We start from the raw sequence: 25731 nt of genomic DNA, 5'->3' as shown, positions 1-25731 counted from the left end.
TCCGTGTCCAGGGCCGCTTCATACACCGTACGTTACACTAGGGACGTATTTATACGTACCGCCCCTTTTCACGCTGTGACAATCCTGTCAGCTCAGTCACTGTGGCCGCCTTAGGCCTGTACACCATCAGCACTTTATTGGCCAGTTTCGTCGTTACACATACGGTGTCCTTCACCCAGAGCCTCGTCTCTACTGCGGTTCTTTCCTGTCAGGACCACCCCCTGATGTTCTCTCTCCTCAGTCCCCCTGGTTTGGCTTTCCTCAGAGTGCACAGACTGTCGCAGTCCTCCTGTCACTTGAGCTCCCCCTGGGGACTGGAACCTTCTGGAACCCTCCCTCAGTATTTATAGCTCTCCCGGTCCCCTGTCACTGTAACCACGCCCCCCATGACCAACGGTTTCTAAAGCCCTAAGCTGTTGTCAAGTCCTTTGCTCACACTCCTCCCTGCCATCTAATGGTCAACCCAAGGTACTGCACGTCCACTACACTTTCCTAGCTGTTTCCCCACTGTAATAACTGACACCTACTTACACTGTGCAAACCTTTCCTTCTTCACTCTGACTAGTCCGTCCGTCCGTCAGGTCACCTTCCCTACAGATCCACTCTGTTTGTACTGTATATGTTATTACCTGTGAAGCATGTAGGTTGCCATATGTGGGTTGCATTTCCCGGCCATTGAGGAAATGTATTTGTGCATATCTATGATGCACAAAATAAAACCACCAGAAGCCTGTCAGGTGCACCCCAACACTTTCTCCATACTCCTAATGGGAATGTAAGTTCGCTAAGGGTTAATGCCATAGACATGGTGTCTCAAACTAAACTGGGTGGTGTGGTGTAGTGACCACTGTGTCCGCTAGGGGGCGCTGTGTGGGTATCCCAGGAGAGAGGATGAGTGGCATCTTTTGTTCCAATGTGTCAGGGAGAAGCCTTCAGATGATTGATGAGATGGGCGGGATCAATCATCTACAAATCCACCCAAGGGTGTGTCTAGAACGCCATAGTAAAGAATGCATGAATGCTTGTAGGACCTGTGATGAGGTCATAGCCATGTGACCCAGTGGGCGTGGCTACGGACCATATAAGGTGGCCAGGGTAGGTCACATGAGAGAATGCTGGGACCCGGATGGTCCGTATGAAAGGTCTCGTCTGGGCTGATGTGAGACCGACTGAAGGAAGATGGGTCTGCCTTCCTGTACACGTGAGACGTGTGTGTGAGAGTTCCCTGGAGGGAATGAATGTCAGCACTGAGAAGCAGCCATGAGGTAAACCCAGACAGGGGATATAACTCTGAGGCTGAAGAGCCTGTGTACTGGACATTGCAGAACCTGTGAGACCACAGGCTTAGAGGGAAGCTCTGTCATGGACGCTAAGCTGGTTATATGAACTTTCTGTTGCTGTTCCTGGTTTATGATGCCTAATAAACCGCATGGACTGTTGGAGTTATGTTAAGAAACCTGTGTCGGATGTGATTTATTGGCTGCCAAGCGAGTGTCCCCTATCTGAATAACAAGTGCTACCTTACAGTGGGGATAGAAAACCAATACTGAAATATAAAGAAGCTTTTTGTATTTTTAATCTGGTTACCGGAACCTCCAAAGGGATGAACATTAAAATTGATCTGATGTATATACAGTACATATAATGAAATTGACTTTATGTATATGAGATTATATTTGTATTTTCAAATGCAGTTACGTCATTTCCTTTTTTTCTTTTTAATTTATAAAATGGAGTCATCTGTGTCGGGTGTTGCACTATGACTAAGAACCATTAGGTTTGAAACCCGTGCGGTCACCCCTCTGTCCATACTTTACTTTCTTTGAAAAGGGTTTTAACATGATTTAATAAAGAAATCATTTTTTTTTTTATCCATGAACGTGATGCTGGTTTTTCACTTTGTTTCTCCTGCTTGCTGCCAAAAGAGCACTTGTGCACTGCCCGAGGTTAACTCCACAAGCTGAATTAAACCTTGGTGAGCAGGACTTTACTATTTTCACTTGGAGAAGAGAAAAGTCTACTGAGGATGTGAAAAGTGATCATGGTGCCTGGATCAGATGGAGGCGAAAGAGATGAGAATAACTCGAATCAGAGGAGACATCACCTACTAGGTACATGGATGTAAATGTTTATTTGTGATACTGACTGTGACTAATCAGGTTAAAAAAAGGCTAAACGGTAAAAATCAGGTTAAAAGGTTTTTGTTTTTGCTTTTTAATTGAAAATACTTATCCTTACCTGACTGGCACCTCCGTAAATCTCTAAATCTCTCACACTGAGCCAGGATTTCCTACTCTGATAAAACCCAGGGAGCTTCTGCTTATGCCTGCAACATCACGGAGTAAGTCATGACGTTGTCACCTTTCACGTGTTTGATACACGTCGTGACGCCATGACTTTATAAAAGTTCATACAATTGTGCAGTATGCTTGGCCCAACTGCGGGCAAAGCCGAAAAACTGAAGTGTCATGCGCCGACACTTACTTCTGGCTCATGTACCGGAACTACGCTTGCCAGCGCATGCGCACTTCTGTCTTTTGGCTTTGCCCGCAGTTGGGCAAAGCATACTGCGCAGGTGAGAAACGCAATATTTCTGTGCAGGCGTGAAATGTCGCACGGCGCAAGAGGTGTTATCCATGAAGTAGGATGGCGAGCAACAGCCAATGGGAGTGATGTAGAGGCCCGAAGTCATCCCCATCGGACCGGACTGAGAAGATTAACATACAGTGGGGGAGACATTAAAAAATGTTTTTGTGAGTATGTGAGGAGACTGCAGTCACGTAGGATGCAGTAACAGACTGTACACAGACCAAGGGTGAAAGAGGTTTATTATGCAGTAGAAACTCCACGCAGGGAGAAAACGGAGGGATAATATTCCCTAATATAGCAAAATGCTAATGGGGATAACTTAAGGAACAGGGACAAGTAAAGCTGAAAATACAATGGAATATAACTTATCTCTCAGGAGCCAGTCACGGTTGAACTTCTGTCTGTGACTGGTGCTGCATAGATTGCGTCGGAGTGGGGGTCTGACATAATCCTGAGGTAAATGATGTAGTATCTTTTGACATTGGCGGTGTCCTCCCGTGGTCCTGATGATGGCGGCGAATCCTCGTGATCCTGATGCAGGTCTTGGTTCCAGCAGATGAGGTGATGAAGAGGGATACATCCTTATCCTCAACGGTGAGTGTCCCAACACTATGGAGATTTTCAGCACTGCTCAAACACAGTTTACAACGGGAAGCGCGGTTCGCTATGACGAATCGACACACGCCTAAGTCCCGTTCACAGACCTTATCTCTCATGGTCAGTTGTTATGAATGGGTCACCGAGGAGGAGAGCGCAATAGGCTATGCCACCAGAACACCAGAGAGGTTGGTCGCTCAGCGGATTGCAGACCCCTGATCTTAAGAACACAACTAGCAGTAGCCGAGGAGCGTTCCTACTTTGCCTTAGACGCTTCATCACAGCCGGAGGACTAATTAAGCCTAAAGACAGAAATGTGAAATCTAAACTGCCTCAGAGCAGATCCCCAAAGGAATAGACAGCCCCCAAACATATATTGTCGGTGAGACAAGATGAAGCACAAACACAGACAGAAAATAGACTGAGCAAATGATGGGGCCCACACTGACTAGATAGGACAGGACAGAAAAGGCACTGTCTGCAATCACGCAAAAACCCTAACAATTCCAACACGACTGATGTACGAAAATACTGAGGTTTGCACAAGCCTCGCCCCCACTATATCAGCACTCAGGTGTGAACTGGCGGCTAGCAACAGGCTAATGCAGCAGGGGACAGAGCAAACAAACACAAGATATAAAAGTACTGGGCAGGAGCCAGCAGCCCCTGGGGGAGCAAGCTGACCACCGTCCTCCATTCTTCACCCTGGGGTTGTGATAGCAGAGGTCTCATCTGAATTGGAACGGGAGATTCAGGGGGCCCAGTCGCAGGCCCCGGCGGCCAAGCCGGAGGGGAAGTTGTTTGTCCCAGAGCAACTTCGCCTGAAACTCTTGCGGGAGTTCCATGAATCCAAGCTGAGTGCTCACCCTGGTATTTCAGCCACACGTCTGGCGGTGGCTAGGATCTTTTGGTGGCCTACCCTTAGTTCGGACATAAAAAAATTCATTGCTGGTTGTGGGGTCTGCGCTCGTTCTAAAAGCTCTCATAGCCGGCCGGCAGGGGAGCTGATGCCCTTGGCAGTGCCCGAAAGACCATGGACTCACTTATCCATGGATTTTGTTACCAATATCTCTCCATCTAAGGGTAATACAGTGGTATGGGTAGTGGTGGACAGGTTTTCTAAGCAGGCTCATTTTGTACCCCTGTCCGCACTACCGTCAGCTGAGACGTTGTCCAGGTTGTTTGTGCAGCATGTGATCCGGTTGCATGGGGTACCCCTGAATGTGGTGTCTGATCGTGGTGTGCAGTTTGTGGCTAAGTTTTGGCGTGCTTTCTGCAAAAAATTAGGGATGTCTCTGTCCTTTTCTAAAGTAGATATGACAGGCTCAAACCCCAACTTAGGTGCTCTGGGAAAAAACAAGACTAAAGTATAGGAGTAACCCCGGCACACTAATAACATGAAAGTAAAGTCTTCTCAACGACAGTCTTTAATTGTTGTGATTTTATTGATTGTGAAAAAAAAAAAAAGGGTGGTGTTACAATCCAAAAAAGGGTGGTGTTACAATCCAACGTTTCAGCTCTACATCTCGAGCTTTCATCAGGGATATGACTACAATATATACAATAAAAGAACAAAAATCAATAAATAAACTTTATAAAGTATTATAAAACCAAAAATCTAGTGATAGGTGATACATAAGGTGGGGACAGTGTCAAACATCCTTTGTGAAGGTGTGTATGGATCTAAAATGATGTGAGGCCAGTGAGTATGTATTGTGGTGTGATACGGTGAACATGTGAGAGGTTGAACAGAGGAATAGAGTGAAGGTGTAAGGAGTTGAAAAGCATGAATGTGTAGGTAGTGTTGAGAAAGGGCATTAGGGGACAGTGAAGTGGAGTGGGAATAAAGGTGAGGTCATCTAAGGAGGCAGTGTGTAAGGGGTGCTCTTGGAAATGTTAAGGCATAAGGTATAAATACCTAGATCCTTGGTTTTGAGGTGTGTGTATAAGTGGTATAGGTTTGCCTTTGTAATCCAGCTGCTGGAACGGTACCTATAGTAACCACTGAGAAAGGGTATAGGTTAAGGAATAGCAAGGTATATAGAAAGAAAAGATATAAAAGAAAGTTTTAGGGGTCACATACCGATGTGTAGGGTCAGCACGTGACTCCCGTCCTAAGGACAAAAAAGCAGGTCAATAAGCTGAGATGGAGAAAGGAAACCCAGTCTATGAAGACTGTAGGGCACCATTACCTTGTGTCCTAAATCTAGTCAGGTGTGGAGGAGGCCGGAAGTGCATGTGGCTTAGTGCAGTGATGTTAAATACTGTCAAGCACTTCCTGATTGGGTGGGGAAGGGGCGGGAATGGGGGGAAGGGCCATCGCCATCTTAGTGAGGTCAAAAATGTCTGAATGAATGTACTGAGCATGTGCAGGGCGGGGATAGAGAATGAACATGTTTTGACTTGACAGGAAGTGATGTTGGCAGTCGCCATCTTGGTGAGGTCAAAAATGTCAGAATGAATGTACTGAGCAGGTGCGAGCCATCCAGGAAGTGAAGTAAAAAAGGGAGGGTTGTGAGGAAATGTCACATGCATACAGGCGGCCATTTTAACGGTGGGACTGTGCTGAATTCATGCACCGTGATAATTTCAGTGCTGGTTGTGCCTATCATGTTTCAGAGAAACTTCCTTTTCCTGCCTAAAAACAAAGAAAGGTAATTAGAGCAAGGTTTACATACAAAGAGTAAAATGGCGTTCATATTAACACACTTATGTCAGAAATATCTCCTATAAACCAAAAAACGTTGTGTAGGAAAAGAACTTATTTGGTAGTGATTTTAAACTCCTGATGAAAAACAAAACTAATTCACTATGAAGTGGAATTTAGAAGGGATTAATAATACATTTCAGATTCTCTATTGAGACCGTGTGGATGGAGGGTATTTAGGTGATATATCCAATACGCTTCACGCTCTTTGAGCGTTTGGATTCTATTACCCCCTCGTCTGGGTACAGGGATTTGTTCGATAACCTGAAATTTCAGTTGGCTTACAGAGTGTCTATTCTCCAAAAAATGGGCAGGAATTGGTAAAAGTGTGTTCTCACACCGGATGGTTGATTTATGTTTGGAAATGCGGTCTTTCACATGCTGGGTGGTTTCCCCAACGTATCCTAGGCCGCATGGGCATTTGATTAAATAGACGACAACATTTGAGTTGCAGGTAAAATAGCCATTGATCTTGTACCGTTTGCCGGACCTCGGATGGGTGAATGAATCGCCTTTACTAACATTCGTGCATTGTGCGCAACCCAAACAAGGGAAGGTTCCGTTGCGCACCGTACTAAATGTCTTCTGCCTGAATGTCTTGAAGTGGGAGCCCACGTCGGCTCTAACCAAAGTGTTTTTTAGGTTCTGAGCCTGCTTATGGCAGATGAGAGGAGGATTTTGGAAATTTTCAATCCCCGGGTAAGCCTTTTCAAGTAGGGGCCAGTGTTCAAGAACTGCTTTTTTGATCAGAGGAGAGAACGGGTGATAGGTGTTGATGAACTTAACCCTATTCTCTACATCACAGTCACGTTGGGTAATTCTGGTTTGTTGTTCAGCGTTAATTTTGGGGTATCCTCTTGTTTGAAACTTTTCAGTCATCTCGTCATGTCTCATTTGCCTGATATCTGGTGTTGAGACTATGCGGTCAATTCTGTCATGTTGGGATTTAGGTAGAGCTATCTTCACGTGTCTTGGGTGACAACTGGACCAGTGTAGTAGACTATTACGGTCTGTAGGTTTGACGTAAAGGTCACTTGTAAGGGTGCCAGAGTCAGTTTTAGAGATCATGGTGTCAAGGAAACTGACAGACTGTGTGTTGGAATGTGAGGTAAAGGTTAGGTTCGGTATACTCTGGTGGAGGTCATGTACAAAATCTGTGAGGCTATTGGTGTCACCTGTCCATACACAAAAGATGTCGTCTATGTATCTGAGCCAGGTAAGAGCATGTTTTCTATATAGATGATGTGTGTAGACAAAGTCAGCCTCAAATTTACACATGAAGATGTTAGCGTACGGGGGGGCTACATTCGCCCCCATCGCGGTACCCCGTGCCTGAAGGTAGAATTGGTCCTCAAAGAGGAAATAGTTGTTGTTGAGGACCAATTTGAGTGTATCGGTACAGAACAATTTCTGGGGTTCGCTAAGAGAGGATTGTAAATCTAGGAACCATCTGACAGCCTCGATGCCAAGATCGTGATCTATACTAGTATATAGGCTGTTGACGTCTAGGCTGGCTAATAAACAAAAGGAAGGAATGTCATGGAGGGTTCTAACGTGGTTCAGAAAATCACCGGTGTCTTTGAGATAAGATGGAATTTTTGGTACTAGTGGAGTGAGGATCTTTTCCAAGGTTATTGACAGGGGTGAGAGGATAGAGTCGGTAGATGCCACTATGGGTCTACCGGGGGGCTTTTCCAAATTTTTATGTATTTTGGGGAGTATATAAATGACTGGAGTTATGGGACTTTGTTTGTGCAAATACTCTGCCAGTTTAGAATCAATTGTACCCAAATTTAAGTGGAAGTTGATCAAATTGTCTATCTTTCTCTCTATGGAGTAGATAGGATTCGTGGGGATGGGTCTGTATGTCGTGACGTCAGAGCGTTGTCTCTGGATTTCAGACATATAGTATTTCTTATCCAGTACTACAATGGAGCCACCTTTATCAGCAGGCTTTATGACAATGTCCTTGTTGTGTTTAAGACTTTTCAGTGCTAATGATTCTTCTCTATTAAGGTTATGCTTAAGGTGGTATTTACCATGTTTGATTTCATCTATATACTTATCCACAGAAGCATTAACAAGTGAAATATACGTCTCGACAGGATGATAGAGGCGAGGTGGTTGAAACGTGCTCGGGATCTTGAGTCCGAGATCTTTGAGAATAAACGTCTCTTGGGTGCTGGTTCCCGAGGAGAAAGGTACCTGGTTGGTGTTTATGTCTCCGCCATCTTTGTCAAAATGTACCTTAAGTCTCAAAGAGTGGTAAAAACGATTTAACTCTTGGTGTACGAGGAACGGATGAAAGGAGGGAGTGGGACAGAATGAGAGGCCCCTCTGGAGAACTCGGATCTTGGCAGGTGAGAGACAATAGGTAGAGATGTTGAAGACAAGATTGTTCTTACCTGAGATCGAGTATTGGGACGTGTATCCCTCTGAGGGTCCTCGTCTGTTTTTTCTTCATCCTCCTTGTCTGAAACTGTGTTTGGAGGTGCCGGGGGTTTCTTGCACGGGTCGAAAAAAGACTTGGGCGGTTTTCCACCGCGTCCTCCTCTGCCGCCTCGTCCAACTTGACCACCATCCGAACCTGAAGAACCTGATGAGCCATATCGGTTTCTGTAGGGGAGACCATCTGGAAGTGTGGTATACCGCCATCTATAGACCTGGTTTTTGAGATAGTCGTCCTGGTCTCTCAGAAACTTGTTCTTTTTTCGTGTTTTCAGTTCATTGGTGTAGTCTTGTAGAGTTTTGTTGGCTCTTGCCTTAAGGCTAGCGAGATCTGTTGGAGAAAGGGTGTTAGTCAACTGATTTTCGATAGCAGCAACCTGATCTTTCACCTTCTGTATATTCTCCTGGAGAAATTTGATGGTCAACACCATTAAATCTATAGAGCACTTATTTAGAATATTTTCAAAAAGTTGACAATATTCCTCACTGTCACTGAAGAGGGTTGGTCGTAACGAGACCCTGAGTCCCCTCGGAATCCGCTGTGCCTTCGTGTATTGAGCTAAAGTATACGCATGCAATTCAAAAGATGAAAGTTTCTTCAATTCCTTTTCATAATCCCTCGATTTCACCTCACGGGTAGGGATATTCAGGAAATTGTCAGTTTCTCTGACCGTAGAAAGAATACTAGATCTTTCTTCTTCGTTGAAGGAGAAGACACCGAAGGAGGCCATGAAAAATTGAGAAAATATGGTTTAGAGGGGGAGACAACTGTCTAAAATAGATCAAATATAAAGTAGATATGACAGGCTCAAACCCCAACTTAGGTGCTCTGGGAAAAAACAAGACTAAAGTATAGGAGTAACCCCGGCACACTAATAACATGAAAGTAAAGTCTTCTCAACGACAGTCTTTAATTGTTGTGATTTTATTGATTGTGAAAAAAAAAAGGGTGGTGTTACAATCCAAAAAAGGGTGGTGTTACAATCCAACGTTTCAGCTCTACATCTCGAGCTTTCATCAGGGATATGACTACAATATATACAATAAAAGAACAAAAATCAATAAATAAACTTTATAAAGTATTATAAAACCAAAAATCTAGTGATAGGTGATACATAAGGTGGGGACAGTGTCAAACATCCTTTGTGAAGGTGTGTATGGATCTATAATGATGTGAGGCCAGTGAGTATGTATTGTGGTGTGATACGGTGAACATGTGAGAGGTTGAACAGAGGAATAGAGTGAAGGTGTAAGGAGTTGAAAAGCATGAATGTGTAGGTAGTGTTGAGAAAGGGCATTAGGGGACAGTGAAGTGGAGTGGGAATAAAGGTGAGGTCATCTAAGAAGGCAGTGTGTAAGGGGTGCTCTTGGAAATGTTAAGGCATAAGGTATAAATACCTAGATCCTTGGTTTTGAGGTGTGTGTATAAGTGGTATAGGTTTGCCTTTGTAATCCAGCTGCTGGAACGGTACCTATAGTAACCACTGAGAAAGGGTATAGGTTAAGGAATAGCAAGGTATATAGAAAGAAAAGATATAAAAGAAAGTTTTAGGGATCACATACCGATGTGTAGGGTCAGCACGTGACTCCCGTCCTAAGGACAAAAAAGCAGGTCAATAAGCTGAGATGGAGAAAGGAAACCCAGTCTATGAAGACTGTAGGGCACCATTACCTTGTGTCCTAAATCTAGTCAGGTGTGGAGGAGGCCGGAAGTGCATGTGGCTTAGTGCAGTGATGTTAAATACTGTCAAGCACTTCCTGATTGGGTGGGGAAGGGGCGGGAATGGGGGGAAGGGCCATCGCCATCTTCCTGGATGGCTCGCACCTGCTCAGTACATTCATTCTGACATTTTTGACCTCACCAAGATGGCGACTGCCAACATCACTTCCTGTCAAGTCAAAACATGTTCATTCTCTATCCCTGCCCTGCACATGCTCAGTACATTCATTCTGACATTTTTTGACCTCACCAAGATGGCGACTGCCACCATCACTTCCTGTCAAGTCAAAACATGCTCATTCTCTATCCCCGCCCTGCACATGCTCAGTACATTCATTCAGACATTTTTGACCTCACTAAGATGGCGATGGCCCTTCCCCCCATTCCCGCCCCTTCCCCACCCAATCAGGAAGTGCTTGACAGTATTTAACATCACTGCACTAAGCCACATGCACTTCCGGCCTCCTCCACACCTGACTAGATTTAGGACACAAGGTAATGGTGCCCTACAGTCTTCATAGACTGGGTTTCCTTTCTCCATCTCAGCTTATTGACCTGCTTTTTTGTCCTTAGGACGGGAGTCACGTGCTGACCCTACACATCGGTATGTGACCCCTAAAACTTTCTTTTATATCTTTTCTTTCTATATACCTTGCTATTCCTTAACCTATACCCTTTCTCAGTGGTTACTATAGGTACCGTTCCAGCAGCTGGATTACAAAGGCAAACCTATACCACTTATACACACACCTCAAAACCAAGGATCTAGGTATTTATACCTTATGCCTTAACATTTCCAAGAGCACCCCTTACACACTGCCTCCTTAGATGACCTCACCTTTATTCCCACTCCACTTCACTGTCCCCTAATGCCCTTTCTCAACACTACCTACACATTCATGCTTTTCAACTCCTTACACCTTCACTCTATTCCTCTGTTCAACCTCTCACATGTTCACCGTATCACACCACAATACATACTCACTGGCCTCACATCATTTTAGATCCATACACACCTTCACAAAGGATGTTTGACACTGTCCCCACCTTATGTATCACCTATCACTAGATTTTTGGTTTTATAATACTTTATAAAGTTTATTTATTGATTTTTGTTCTTTTATTGTATATATTGTAGTCATATCCCTGATGAAAGCTCGAGATGTAGAGCTGAAACGTTGGATTGTAACACCACCCTTTTTTGGATTGTAACACCACCCTTTTTTTTCACAATCAATAAAATCACAACAATTAAAGACTGTCGTTGAGAAGACTTTACTTTCATGTTATTAGTGTGCCGGGGTTACTCCTATACTTTAGTCTTGTTTTTTCCCAGAGCACCTAAGTTGGGGTTTGAGCCTGTCATATCTACTTTATATTTGATCTATTTTAGACAGTTGTCTCCCCCTCTAAACCATATTTTCTCAGTTTTTCATGGCCTCCTTCGGTGTCTTCTCCTTCAACGAAGAAGAAAGATCTAGTATTCTTTCTACGGTCAGAGAAACTGACAATTTCCTGAATATCCCTACCCGTGAGGTGAAATCGAGGGATTATGAAAAGGAATTGAAGAAACTTTCATCTTTTGAATTGCATGCGTATACTTTAGCTCAATACACGAAGGCACAGCGGATTCCGAGGGGACTCAGGGTCTCGTTACGACCAACCCTCTTCAGTGACAATGAGGAATATTGTCAACTTTTTGAAAATATTCTAAATAAGTGCTCTATAGATTTAATGGTGTTGACCATCAAATTTCTCCAGGAGAATATACAGAAGGTGAAAGATCAGGTTGCTGCTATCGAAAATCAGTTGACTAACACCCTTTCTCCAACAGATCTCGCTAGCCTTAAGGCAAGAGCCAACAAAACTCTACAGGACTACACCAATGAACTGAAAACACGAAAAAAGAACAAGTTTCTGAGAGACCAGGACGACTATCTCAAAAACCAGGTCTATAGATGGCGGTATACCACACTTCCAGATGGTCCCCCCTACAGAAACCAATATGGCTCATCAGGTTCTTCAGGTTTGGATGGTGGTCAAGTTGGACGAGGCGGCAGAGGAGGACGCGGTGGAAAACCGCCCAAGTCTTTTTTCGACCCGTGCAAGAAACCCCCGGCACCTCCAAACACAGTTTCAGACGAGGAGGAAGAAGAAAAAACAGATGAGGACCCCCAGAGGGATACACGTCCCAATACTCGATCTCAGGTAAGAACAATCTTGTCTTCAACATCTCTACCTATTGTCTCTCACCTGCCGAGATCCGAGTTCTCCAGAGGGGCCTCTCATTCTGTCCCACTCCCTCCTTTGATCCGTTCCTCGTACACCAAGAGTTAAATCGTTTTTACCACTCTTTGAGACTTAAGGTACATTTTGACAAAGATGGCGGAGACATAAACACCAACCAGGTACCTTTCTCCTCGGGAACCAGCACCCAAGAGACGTTTATTCTCAAAGATCTCGGACTCAAGATCCCGAGCACGTTTCAACCACCTCGCCTCTATCATCCTGTCGAGACGTATATTTCACTTGTTAATGCTTCTGTGGATAAGTATATAGATGAAATCAAACATGGTAAATACCACCTTAAGCATAACCTTAATAGAGAAGAATCATTAGCACTGAAAAGTCTTAAACACAACAAGGACATTGTCATAAAGCCTGCTGATAAAGGTGGCTCCATTGTAGTACTGGATAAGAAATCCAGAGACAAATGTCTGAAATCCAGAGACAACTCTCTGACGTCACGACATACAGACCCATCCCCACGAATCCTATCTACTCCATAGAGAGAAAGATAGACAATTTGATCAACTTCCACTTAAATTTGGGTACAATTGATTCTAAACTGGCAGAGTATTTGCACAAACAAAGTCCCATAACTCCAGTCATTTATATACTCCCCAAAATACATAAAAATTTGGAAAAGCCCCCCGGTAGACCCATAGTGGCATCTACCGACTCTATCCTCTCACCCCTGTCAATAACCTTGGAAAAGATCCTCACTCCACTAGTACCAAAAATTCCATCTTATCTCAAAGACACCGGTGATTTTCTGAACCACGTTAGAACCCTCCATGACATTCCTTCCTTTTGTTTATTAGCCAGCCTAGACGTCAACAGCCTATATACTAGTATAGATCACGATCTTGGCATCGAGGCTGTCAGATGGTTCCTAGATTTACAATCCTCTCTTAGTGAACCCCAGAAATTGTTCTGTACCGATACACTCAAATTGGTCCTCAACAACAACTATTTCCTCTTTGAGGACCAATTCTACCTTCAGGCACGGGGTACCGCGATGGGGGCGAATGTAGCCCCCCCCCGTACGCTAACATCTTCATGTGTAAATTTGAGGCTGACTTTGTCTACACACATCATCTATATAGAAAACATGCTCTTACCTGGCTCAGATACATAGACGACATCTTTTGTGTATGGACAGGTGACACCAATAGCCTCACAGATTTTGTACATGACCTCAACCAGAGTATACCGAACCTAACCTTTACCTCACATTCCAACACACAGTCTGTCAGTTTCCTTGACACCATGATCTCTAAAACTGACTCTGGCACCCTTACAAGTGACCTTTACGTCAAACCTACAGACCGTAATAGTCTACTACACTGGTCCAGTTGTCACCCAAGACACGTGAAGATAGCTCTACCTAAATCCCAACATGACAGAATTGACCGCATAGTCTCAACACCAGATATCAGGCAAATGAGACATGACGAGATGACTGAAAAGTTTCAAACAAGAGGATACCCCAAAATTAACGCTGAACAACAAACCAGAATTACCCAACGTGACTGTGATGTAGAGAATAGGGTTAAGTTCATCAACACCTATCACCCGTTCTCTCCTCTGATCAAAAAAGCAGTCCTTGAACACTGGCCCCTACTAGAAAAGGCTTACCCGGGGATTGAAAATTTCCAAAATCCTCCTCTCATCTGCCATAAGCGGGCTCAGAACCTAAAAAACACTTTGGTTAGAGCCGACGTGGGCTCCCACTTCAAGACATTCAGGCAGAAGACATTTAGCACGGTGCGCAACGGAACCTTCCCTTGTTTGGGTTGCGCACAATGCACGAATGTTAGTAAAGGCGATTCATTCACCCATCTGAGGTCCGGCAAACGGTACAAGATCAATGGCTATTTTACCTGCAACTCAAATGTTGTCGTCTATTTAATCAAATGCCCATGCGGCCTAGGATACGTTGGGGAAACCACCCAGCATGTGAAAGACCGCATTTCCAAACATAAATCAACCATCCGGTGTGAGAACACACTTTTACCAATTCCTGCCCATTTTTTGGAAAATAGACACTCTGTAAGCCAACTGAAATTTCAGGTTATCGAACAAATCCCTGTACCCAGACGAGGGGGTAATAGAATCCAAACGCTCAAAGAGCGTGAAGCGTATTGGATATATCACCTAAATACCCTCCATCCACACGGTCTCAATAGAGAATCTGAAATGTATTATTAATCCCTTCTAAATTCCACTTCATAGTGAATTAGTTTTGTTTTTCATCAGGAGTTTAAAATCACTACCAAATAAGTTCTTTTCCTACACAACGTTTTTTGGTTTATAGGAGATATTTCTGACTTAAGTGTGTTAATATGAACGCCATTTTACTCTTTGTATGTAAACCTTGCTCTAATTACCTTTCTTTGTTTTTAGGCAGGAAAAGGAAGTTTCTCTGAAACCTGATAGGCACAACCAGCACTGAAATTATCACCGTGCATGAATTCAGCACAGTCCCACCGTTAAAATGGCCGCCTGTATGCATGTGACATTTCCTCACAACCCTCCCTTTTTTACTTCACTTCCTGGATGGCTCGCACCTGCTCAGTACATTCATTCTGACATTTTTGACCTCACCAAGATGGCGACTGCCAACATCACTTCCTGTCAATTCAAAACATGTTCATTCTCTATCCCTGCCCTGCACATGCTCAGTACATTCATTCTGACATTTTTTGACCTCACCAAGATGGCGACTGCCACCATCACTTCCTGTCAAGTCAAAACATGCTCATTCTCTATCCCCGCCCTGCACATGCTCAGTACATTCATTCAGACATTTTTGACCTCACTAAGATGGCCCTTCCCCCCATTCCCGCCCCTTCCCCACCCAATCAGGAAGTGCTTGACAGTATTTAACATCACTGCACTAAGCCACATGCACTTCCGGCCTCCTCCACACCTGACTAGATTTAGGACACAAGGTAATGGTGCCCTACAGTCTTCATAGACTGGGTTTCCTTTCTCCATCTCAGCTTATTGACCTGCTTTTTTGTCCTTAGGACGGGAGTCACGTGCTGACCCTACACATCGGTATGTGACCCCTAAAACTTTCTTTTATATCTTTTCTTTCTATATACCTTGCTATTCCTTAACCTATACCCTTTCTCAGTGGTTACTATAGGTACCGTTCCAGCAGCTGGATTACAAAGGCAAACCTATACCACTTATACACACACCTCAAAACCAAGGATCTAGGTATTTATACCTTATGCCTTAACATTTCCAAGAGCACCCCTTACACACTGCCTCCTTAGATGACCTCACCTTTATTCCCACTCCACTTCACTGTCCCCTAATGCCCTTTCTCAACACTACCTACACATTCATGCTTTTCAACTCCTTACACCTTCACTCTATTCCTCTGTTCAACCTTTCACATGTTCACCGTATCACACCACAATACATACTCACTGGCCTCACATCATTTTAGATCCATACACACCTTCACAAAGGATGTTTGACACTGTCCCCACCTTATGTATCACCTATCACTAGATTTTTGGTTTTATAATGCTTTATAAAGTTTATTTATTGATTTTTGTTCTTTTATTGTATATATTGTAGTCATATCCCTGATGAAAGCTCAAGATGTAGAGCTGAAACGTTGGATTGTAACACCACCCTTTTTTGGATTGTAACACCACCCTTTTTTTTCACAATCAATAAAATCACAACAATTAAAGACTGTCGTTGAGAAGACTTTACTTTCATGTTATTAGTGTGCCGGGGTTACTCCTATACTTTAGTCTTGTTTTTTCCCAGAGCACCTAAGTTGGGGTTTGAGCCTGTCATATCTACTTTATATTTGATCTATTTTAGACAGTTGTCTCCCCCTCTAAACCATATTTTCTCAATTTTTCATGGCCTCCTTCGGTGTCTTCTCCTTCAACGAAGAAGAAAGATCTAGTATTCTTTCTACGGTCAGAGAAACTGACAATTTCCTGAATATCCCTACCCGTGAGGTGAAATCGAGGGATTATGAAAAGGAATTGAAGAAACTTTCATCTTTTGAATTGCATGCGTATACTTTAGCTCAATACACGAAGGCACAGCGGATTCCGAGGGGACTCAGGGTCTCGTTACGACCAACCCTCTTCAGTGACAATGAGGAATATTGTCAACTTTTTGAAAATATTCTAAATAAGTGCTCTATAGATTTAATGGTGTTGACCATCAAATTTCTCCAGGAGAATATACAGAAGGTGAAAGATCAGGTTGCTGCTATCGAAAATCAGTTGACTAACACCCTTTCTCCAACAGATCTCGCTAGCCTTAAGGCAAGAGCCAACAAAACTCTACAAGACTACACCAATGAACTGAAAACACGAAAAAAGAACAAGTTTCTGAGAGACCAGGACGACTATCTCAAAAACCAGGTCTATAGATGGCGGTATACCACACTTCCAGATGGTCCCCCCTACAGAAACCGATATGGCTCATCAGGTTCTTCAGGTTTGGATGGTGGTCAAGTTGGACGAGGCGGCAGAGGAGAACGTGGTGGGAAACCACCCAAGTCTTTTTTCGACCCGTGCAAGAAACCCCCGGCACCTCCAAACACAGTTTCAGACGAGGAGGATGAAGAAAAAACAGACGAGGACCCCCAGAGGGATACACGTCCCAATACTCGATCTCAGGTAAGAACAATCTTGTCTTCAACATCTCTACCTATTGTCTCTCACCTGCCGAGATCCGAGTTCTCCAGAGGGGCCTCTCATTCTGTCCCACTCCCTCCTTTGATCCGTTCCTCGTACACCAAGAGTTAAATCGTTTTTACCGCTCTTTGAGACTTAAGGTACATTTTGACAAAGATGGCGGAGACATAAACACCAACCAGGTACCTTTCTCCTCGGGAACCAGCACCCAAGAGACGTTTATTCTCAAAGATCTCGGACTCAAGATCCCGAGCACGTTTCAACCACCTCGCCTCTATCATCCTGTCGAGACGTATATTTCACTTGTTAATGCTTCTGTGGATAAGTATATAGATGAAATCAAACATGGTAAATACCACCTTAAGCATAACCTTAATAGAGAAGAATCATTAGCACTGAAAAGTCTTAAACACAACAAGGACATTGTCATAAAGCCTGCTGATAAAGGTGGCTCCATTGTAGTACTGGATAAGAAATACTATCTGTCTGAAATCCAGAGACAACGCTCTGACGTCACGACATACAGACCCATCCCTACGAATCCTATCTACTCCATAGAGAGAAAGATAGACAATTTGATCAACTTCCACTTAAATTTGGGTACAATTGATTCTAAACTGGCAGAGTATTTGCACAAACAAAGTCCCATAACTCCAGTCATTTATATACTCCCCAAAATACATAAAAATTTGGAAAAGCCCCCCGGTAGACCCATAGTGGCATCTACCGACTCTATCCTCTCACCCCTGTCAATAACCTTGGAAAAGATCCTCACTCCACTAGTACCAAAAATTCCATCTTATCTCAAAGACACCGGTGATTTTCTGAACCACGTTAGAACCCTCCATGACATTCCTTCCTTTTGTTTATTAGCCAGCCTAGACGTCAACAGCCTATATACTAGTATAGATCACGATCTTGGCATCGAGGCTGTCAGATGGTTCCTAGATTTACAATCCTCTCTTAGCGAACCCCAGAAATTGTTCTGTACCGATACACTCAAATTGGTCCTCAACAACAACTATTTCCTCTTTGAGGACCAATTCTACCTTCAGGCACGGGGTACCGCGATGGGGGCGAATGTAGCCCCCCCGTACGCTAACATCTTCATGTGTAAATTTGAGGCTGACTTTGTCTACACACATCATCTATATAGAAAACATGCTCTTACCTGGCTCAGATACATAGACGACATCTTTTGTGTATGGACAGGTGACACCAATAGCCTCACAGATTTTGTACATGACCTCAACCAGAGTATACCGAACCTAACCTTTACCTCACATTCCAACACACAGTCTGTCAGTTTCCTTGACACCATGATCTCTAAAACTGACTCTGGCACCCTTACAAGTGACCTTTACGTCAAACCTACAGACCGTAATAGTCTACTACACTGGTCCAGTTGTCACCCAAGACACGTGAAGATAGCTCTACCTAAATCCCAACATGACAGAATTGACCGCATAGTCTCAACACCAGATATCAGGCAAATGAGACATGACGAGATGACTGAAAAGTTTCAAACAAGAGGATACCCCAAAATTAACGCTGAACAACAAACCAGAATTACCCAACGTGACTGTGATGTAGAGAATAGGGTTAAGTTCATCAACACCTATCACCCGTTCTCTCCTCTGATCAAAAAAGCAGTCCTTGAACACTGGCCCCTACTAGAAAAGGCTTACCCGGGGATTGAAAATTTCCAAAATCCTCCTCTCATCTGCCATAAGCAGGCTCAGAACCTAAAAAACACTTTGGTTAGAGCCGACGTGGGCTCTCACTTCAAGACATTCAGGCAGAAGACATTTAGCACGGTGCGCAATGGAACCTTCCCTTGTTTGGGTTGCGCACAATGCACGAATGTTAGTAAAGGCGATTCATTCACCCATCCGAGGTCCGGCAAACGGTACAAGATCAATGGCTATTTTACCTGCAACTCAAATTTTGTCGTCTATTTAATCAAATGCCCATGCGGCCTAGGATACGTTGGGGAAACCACCCAGCATGTGAAAGACCGCATTTCCAAACATAAATCAACCATCCGGTGTGAGAACACACTTTTACCAATTCCTGCCCATTTTTTGGAAAATAGACACTCTGTAAGCCAACTGAAATTTCAGGTTATCGAACAAATCCCTGTACCCAGACGAGGGGGTAATAGAATCCAAACGCTCAAAGAGCGTGAAGCGTATTGGATATATCACCTAAATACCCTCCATCCACACGGTCTCAATAGAGAATCTGAAATGTATTATTAATCCCTTCTAAATTCCACTTCATAGTGAATTAGTTTTGTTTTTCATCAGGAGTTTAAAATCACTACCAAATAAGTTCTTTTCCTACACAACGTTTTTTGGTTTATAGGAGATATTTCTGACATAAGTGTGTTAATATGAACGCCATTTTACTCTTTGTATGTAAACCTTGCTCTAATTACCTTTCTTTGTTTTTAGGCAGGAAAAGGAAGTTTCTCTGAAACCTGATAGGCACAACCAGCACTGAAATTATCACCGTGCATGAATTCAGCACAGTCCCACCGTTAAAATGGCCGCCTGTATGCATGTGACATTTCCTCACAACCCTCCCTTTTTTACTTCACTTCCTGGATGGCTCGCACCTGCTCAGTACATTCATTCTGACATTTTTGACCTCACCAAGATGGCGACTGCCAACATCACTTCCTGTCAATTCAAAACATGTTCATTCTCTATCCCTGCCCTGCACATGCTCAGTACATTCATTCTGACATTTTTTGACCTCACCAAGATGGCGACTGCCACCATCACTTCCTGTCAAGTCAAAACATGCTCATTCTCTATCCCCGCCCTGCACATGCTCAGTACATTCATTCAGACATTTTTGACCTCACTAAGATGGCGATGGCCCTTCCCCCCATTCCCGCCCCTTCCCCACCCAATCAGGAAGTGCTTGACAGTATTTAACATCACTGCACTAAGCCACATGCACTTCTGGCCTCCTCCACACCTGACTAGATTTAGGACACAAGGTAATGGTGCCCTACAGTCTTCATAGACTGGGTTTCCTTTCTCCATCTCAGCTTATTGACCTGCTTTTTTGTCCTTAGGACGGGAGTCACGTGCTGACCCTACACATCGGTATGTGACCCCTAAAACTTTCTTTTATATCTTTTCTTTCTATATACCTTGCTATTCCTTAACCTATACCCTTTCTCAGTGGTTACTATAGGTACCGTTCCAGCAGCTGGATTACAAAGGCAAACCTATACCACTTATACACACACCTCAAAACCAAGGATCTAGGTATTTATACCTTATGCCTTAACATTTCCAAGAGCACCCCTTACACACTGCCTCCTTAGATGACCTCACCTTTATTCCCACTCCACTTCACTGTCCCCTAATGCCCTTTCTCAACACTACCTACACATTCATGCTTTTCAACTCCTTACACCTTCACTCTATTCCTCTGTTCAACCTCTCACATGTTCACCGTATCACACCACAATACATACTCACTGGCCTCACATCATTTTAGATCCATACACACCTTCACAAAGGATGTTTGACACTGTCCCCACCTTATGTATCACCTATCACTAGATTTTTGGTTTTATAATACTTTATAAAGTTTATTTATTGATTTTTGTTCTTTTATTGTATATATTGTAGTCATATCCCTGATGAAAGCTCGAGATGTAGAGCTGAAACGTTGGATTGTAACACCACCCTTTTTTGGATTGTAACACCACCCTTTTTTTTTCACAATCAATAAAATCACAACAATTAAAGACTGTCGTTGAGAAGACTTTACTTTCATGTTATTAGTGTGCCGGGGTTACTCCTATACTTCTGTCCTTTTCGTCTGCATACCATCCTGAGAGCAATGGTCAGACGGAGCGCACTAACCAGTCCCTGGAACAGATCCTCAGGTGTCTAACCTCTGCTAGACAGAATGACTGGTGCGATGCACTGCCGTTGGCTGAATTTGCCTTCAAAAGTCGGGTGAGTCAATCCACGGGTATGACTCCTTTTTTGATCAATTATGGGTTCAGTCCTCATTTTGTTGAGTTTTCTCGTCTGGACTTGGGGTGTCCCGGGGCTGAGGGCTCTGTTCAACGATTACAGAATACGTGGGAAGAAGTTCAGCGGAGTATATCTAGGTCTCAGGGCAGGTATAAGTTTTTCACAGATAGGAAACGAACACCAGGGCCCACGTTTCAGGTTGGAGACAAGGTTTGGCTCTCCACTCGAAACATTAAGTTGAAGGTTCCTTCTGCCAAGTTGGGGCCCGAATTCATTGGCCCATACAAGATTGTGGGAAAAAATCAATCCTGTGGTGTATAGGCTGTACCTTCCACCCTCTTTCAAGATCCCTAACGTCTTCCACAAATCTCTACTGAAACCTTTTGAAGCAGTCCGGGGAGACTCCGAGTCTGCTGCTTCTCCTGTTTTGGTCGAGGGGCAGGTGGAGTACGAGGTTGGTCATATCGTAGATTCCAGGTTGGTACGGCGGTCGGTACAGTACCTGGTTCATTGGAAGGGGTATGGACCGGAAGACAGGTCCTGGGTACCGACCCGGTTGACGCATGCTGATCGCCTGGTGCGGGCTTTCCATGCTAAGTACCCGGGCAAGCCTGGGGGTCCAGAGGCCCCCCGTTGAGAGGGGGGTACTGTCATGATCTCAGTGCGGGTTTGACTCGCACACGTGGGGTTAATGTCTGGAACCAGTGCTGATGACTAGCATTTCTGGGGTTAAAGGTTGTGATCCTGGTGCAGGCTTAGGCTACTTTCACACATCAGTTTTTGTGCATCAGGCGCGATGCGGCGAAAAGTGTGAAAACCGGATCCGGCGCCTGTTGCCACCGGATCCGGTTTTTTCCCCATAGAGTTTCATTATTGCCGCATTGCGCCGGATGCCTATGCGGCGTATCCGGTTTTTGCTGGATCCGGCAAAAACAGCCGGTCCGGCGTCTGGAAAAAACGTACATGTAACGTTTTTTGTCTGCGGTAAAAAACCGGAAGACGCCGGATCCGGCGACATACGGTTTTTTTTCTAATGGTAGTCTATGTTCGCCGGATCCGGCGGCATCCGGTTTTTGCCTGATTCCGGCGCCGGATCCGGTTTTTGCACTGAGCATGCTCCAAAAAGTATCAAATTTGGGGAAACACCTGCCAATCTCCACCCACCCTATAGGAAAGGTAGAGAGAGGGCATTAATCACCCTTAATACAGAGGAGAAAGAGCTACTGGAGACACACAGCCACTGGATTCTGCCACATATACACCAGCCAGACAGACATCCAGCAACCAACTGGATTTTTGACAGCCATCCACTATTGGACCTCCAGCGAGCAGGAGTTTGAGTGTGAGTATAAAAAATTTTCTTGCAAGCATAGGTTTTCGTTTTGTCTGTGTGACTGCCGATACCTGCGCACCCATCCCCGTCACAGCCAGCGACTGTCTTGCCGCCTTCCCAGATAAACTTGTCACCACCATGACCCGCACAACCGCCACTGGAACCCTCTGCCGCAGAACCCCCATCACTGCTGTCACTGCTAGCCACCACGCTGGAGTCCCATGCTGTACCTGCTGCTGCCTGCCCAGCATGTATATGTATATATACACACACATGTATGTTGTTCATACATTGTACTATTGTTTTTAAAAAGTTTCAGGTGTGGTCATCAGTGTGGGGGGGATTCTAATTATGAAGGACAGTGTGAAGTAGTTTGCGTGGGTGGGTGTGTGAATTTATGTGTAAATACTGTAGGGGAGGTACTGTATATACTCGTGTATATGCCAAAATGTTAGGCCCATTTTTGGTGCTAAAAGTCCCCCTCTTGGCTTATACACGGGTCATCTCCCTGTGGGTCAGAGGGGGAGCAGGGGTGTCACAGATCATCCTGCTGTCATATCTGTAGCCTTGCTTGCTTCTCCACTGTCTCCCTTCCTGTCTTCAGTGGTAACGTTACCATTCCTGAATCTGTGCGTTGCAAGCATAGTGATATCCACCTTTCCTGGGTCCATTGCTGCTCACTGCGGTCTCTGCTGCATCCTCAGTGGGTGCGTTGATGTGAGAAGTGTGTGTCCCCCTCTGCTGGATGAACAGTCACTGACACAAGAAGTGGCAGACAGGGGCGATGGACCCACAATAGGTTTTTTTTTTTTTTTGGCATATGGGGGCATATTCTATGGAACAGCATATGGGGCCATAGTGTATGGGTTACACACTGGGCTTATGTGTTCCCAATTTTGGGCCGGTGCGGCTTATACACGAGTATATACATAGTAATTTTGCGATGGTTTGTTGTCCAAGCTGCATTTTATAGCGTGGTGAGAGTGGAATTCAAAAAATCTTATTTTTTACTATTTTTGTTGTTTTGTTTGATTGTAAAAATAAATGTTGCACACAGCACAAATCTAAACTACATCGTGCTTTTTTCATGCAGGAACTTGCCCAGGACACTACTGCAAAATCATAATTTGCAACCCATATTGTAAGTATACAGGCCTGAAAGCTTTGAATATGGTTAGTGTTGTAGGTAACAATTGTTTTCATTACAGAATTTCAGCCAGACATGTCTTCTTCTGGGAGCCCTCCCTCACATCGCCAGCGAAATGAGATATTTTTTTTTTTTTATTATTGCCATAACATTCTTGGTACACATAACCCTATATATGCATTCTTGTTTAATAGGAAGCTGAACCAGAGGGTCTCTCAGAAGGAGACGGGCGTAGCGGAGAAATGCCTGGAGTGGGCTCACCGCATGTAAGTATCTTTGCATTAATTGCACTAAAACATGTTCTTACACATCACTGGACCTAAAAACAAGATCAACATAACAGCATTTAATTTTCCTTTTCTTCTTTTTTTTTTCATTATAGGCTTCTGAATCTGTGGCTCGTCCGAGAGTTCCTCAAAGTGCCTCCCAGAGTCGTCGGCAACCACGCCGGGGCGGTCGCCATAGAGTAAGGATTTTTTTTTTTAGGACTTTTATAAGGTTTGTACATAATGCTGTGATTGTTATGTTTACCTTTTTTGTCTTTAAACAGGCTTCACAGCGTGCTCACGATTCCGACAGTGAGGATGTGGCTATTGATGTGGACCTCTTGATTGATATGGTGAGAGATCGTGAGCCGCTCTGGAATATGGCGGACCGCTTCCATGCAGATGCTAGTGTTACTAGACGACTCTGGGAGGAAGTGTGCCATGCTGTGGTATCTAACTGGGAGGAACTCCATTCTCGGGCACAGAAAGAACAGCGTAAGTATTCACATTTCAGTAATGTTTCCGGATGTATTGTGCTTGATCCTAATCATTTTGTGTTTTCAATTTTCAGGGGAAAGAGTTCAGTTGCGGTGGCGGTCAATGCGGGATCGCTTCAAGAAGGAGTTCAACAAAGAGATGCAGGCTCCCAGCGGATCAAGAGGACGCAGGAGCCGCTATAAGTATTCTGAGGCCCTGTCATTCCTGAGATCAACTATGGTGACAAGAAGGTAAACATTCCTACCAGAAGTGACTAAATAAAAAATGGTCAAATGTGTAATCTTTTTTTTGGCAGCCAGGGCTAATGAATATCATGATATTAATGTCTATTTTTTTCTACTTTTTTCAACAGCACCTTCAGCAGCACGCGGGAGCCTGCATTGAACCCTTCTGGAGCGATCCCCCAGGAGGCCATCACCATGGACCACAACATACCCAACCCCTCTGCACCCTCCCTGCCTTCCCTTGTGTGTGATCCCTCAGCCCCATCCACCTCTGCTGGAGCATCTGTGCAGGCTTCATTACATGAAGCTGCTGTTGACGAGGTAGGCTTTCCTTTACCTCACCCCTCTGACACAGCTGCCCTCTATAGAACACCTTTGAGTTCTGGGCGGCTGCGTCAGCGGGGTCAGGAAAAGCAGTTGGCTGCAGAGTTTATGAATCTACATGCATCCTTTCAAAACACTATGAAAGTCATGACCCAGCAAATGTCTGCTGGGTTCAATCTTGTTACTAGAGAGGTGCTTGATTTAGGCACGCGTGTTGAAAGGATGCATCTAGATGCAAATAAAGCGCCGCATCATTCTTTTTTCAAAGCTGTGATTGAGCGGCTGGACAACCTAACTCCTGAACAGCAGCTACATGTAATGCAAGCCTGCCAGGTGGCCTTAGCACAGGTGACATCAGCAGCCCCTCCAACAGGCCCAGTAGTTGCTCCAGGCCCGGTCCTTCCTACCCCTCCTGTACCATACCATTTTACCCAGTACCAACCTCCTGCCCCTTTCCAGTCTGCTTCCCCGTACCAGTTCCCAACTGCATCCGTGCCTCCACTCCCTTCCCAACCTACACTCCCTTCCCAATACATCCAGTCTCCTTCCACATCCCAAATTCAAGCGTCCTTCACCCACAGTTTAGTTTCCCCCCCCCGTCTATTGTTTTCTCCACCCCTTCCTCAGCTTTATCCACCCCTTCACCTTCTTTCTCCATTCCTATACCTTGTCCTTTGCTATCTGACCCCTCACAAACTACATCCTCCCACAACACCCCTGTTGAAGTGGTCCAAACTGAGAGCCCCTCCAATACTATTTCCGCTACACATTACACCAATCTTTAATGTGTTTTGTTGTTACCAATAAAAAAGTTTTATTACAAAAATATAAAAGAAAAAATTCCAGCTAAAGCTGATAAAAATAAAAAAAAATGTTCAGTCTATCAAATGTTTTTGTTTGTTT

The 25731-nt window shown here is 44.3% G+C and overlaps 2 protein-coding genes and 2 long non-coding RNA genes across 11 annotated transcripts; 3 read left to right on the top strand and 1 right to left on the bottom strand.

The window, feature by feature from the left end:
- Positions 1–8393: 8393 nt before the first annotated feature.
- On the bottom strand, positions 8394–10073 carry LOC141048313 (uncharacterized). Its single transcript, XR_012220022.1, has 3 exons — positions 10014–10073; positions 9905–9935; positions 8394–8672 (listed from the first exon to the last, which is right to left on the bottom strand). It is a non-coding gene; the product is annotated as an uncharacterized lncRNA (long non-coding RNA).
- An 89-nt stretch (positions 10074–10162) lies between these two features.
- LOC141048312 (uncharacterized) lies at positions 10163–11317 on the top strand. The gene is made up of 2 exons (XR_012220021.1): positions 10163–10556; positions 10635–11317. It is a non-coding gene; the product is annotated as an uncharacterized lncRNA (long non-coding RNA).
- Positions 11318–12070: 753 nt separating this feature from the next.
- On the top strand, positions 12071–20808 carry LOC141048311 (uncharacterized). Of its 8 annotated transcripts, XR_012220020.1 has the most exons (5): positions 12095–12269; positions 14751–15298; positions 16638–17011; positions 19486–20039; positions 20118–20808. XR_012220020.1 is itself a non-coding variant. In XM_073543777.1 (4 exons), exon 4 carries the CDS (start codon positions 18100–18102, stop codon positions 19288–19290), a length of 1191 nt encoding a protein of 396 aa, XP_073399878.1. In that variant the 5' UTR covers positions 12071–12269; positions 14751–15298; positions 15377–15407; positions 16638–18099; the 3' UTR covers positions 19291–19371. The 8 variants fall into 8 exon arrangements, 7 of the variants coding, with proteins under 7 accessions (XP_073399878.1, XP_073399879.1, XP_073399883.1 ...); XM_073543777.1 differs by lacking the exons at positions 19486–20039; positions 20118–20808 and adding an exon at positions 15377–15407 and having other exon boundaries at positions 12071–12269; positions 16638–19371; XM_073543782.1 differs by having other exon boundaries at positions 19486–20808.
- A 2449-nt stretch (positions 20809–23257) lies between these two features.
- On the top strand, positions 23258–25695 carry LOC141048310 (uncharacterized). The gene is made up of 3 exons (XM_073543775.1): positions 23258–24277; positions 24354–24510; positions 24633–25695. Exons 1-3 carry the CDS (start codon positions 24040–24042, stop codon positions 25633–25635), a joined length of 1398 nt encoding a protein of 465 aa, XP_073399876.1. The 5' UTR covers positions 23258–24039; the 3' UTR covers positions 25636–25695.
- Positions 25696–25731: the final 36 nt, after the last annotated feature.

Source organism: Dendrobates tinctorius, unplaced genomic scaffold (genome assembly GCF_039654945.1).
Source record: "Dendrobates tinctorius isolate UK_male_01 unplaced genomic scaffold, ASM3965494v1 ptg000134l, whole genome shotgun sequence".
Lineage (NCBI taxonomy): Eukaryota > Metazoa > Chordata > Amphibia > Anura > Dendrobatidae > Dendrobates > Dendrobates tinctorius.
Note: the sequence above shows the minus strand (reverse complement) of the source record. Positions and strands in the feature narration are given on the sequence as shown.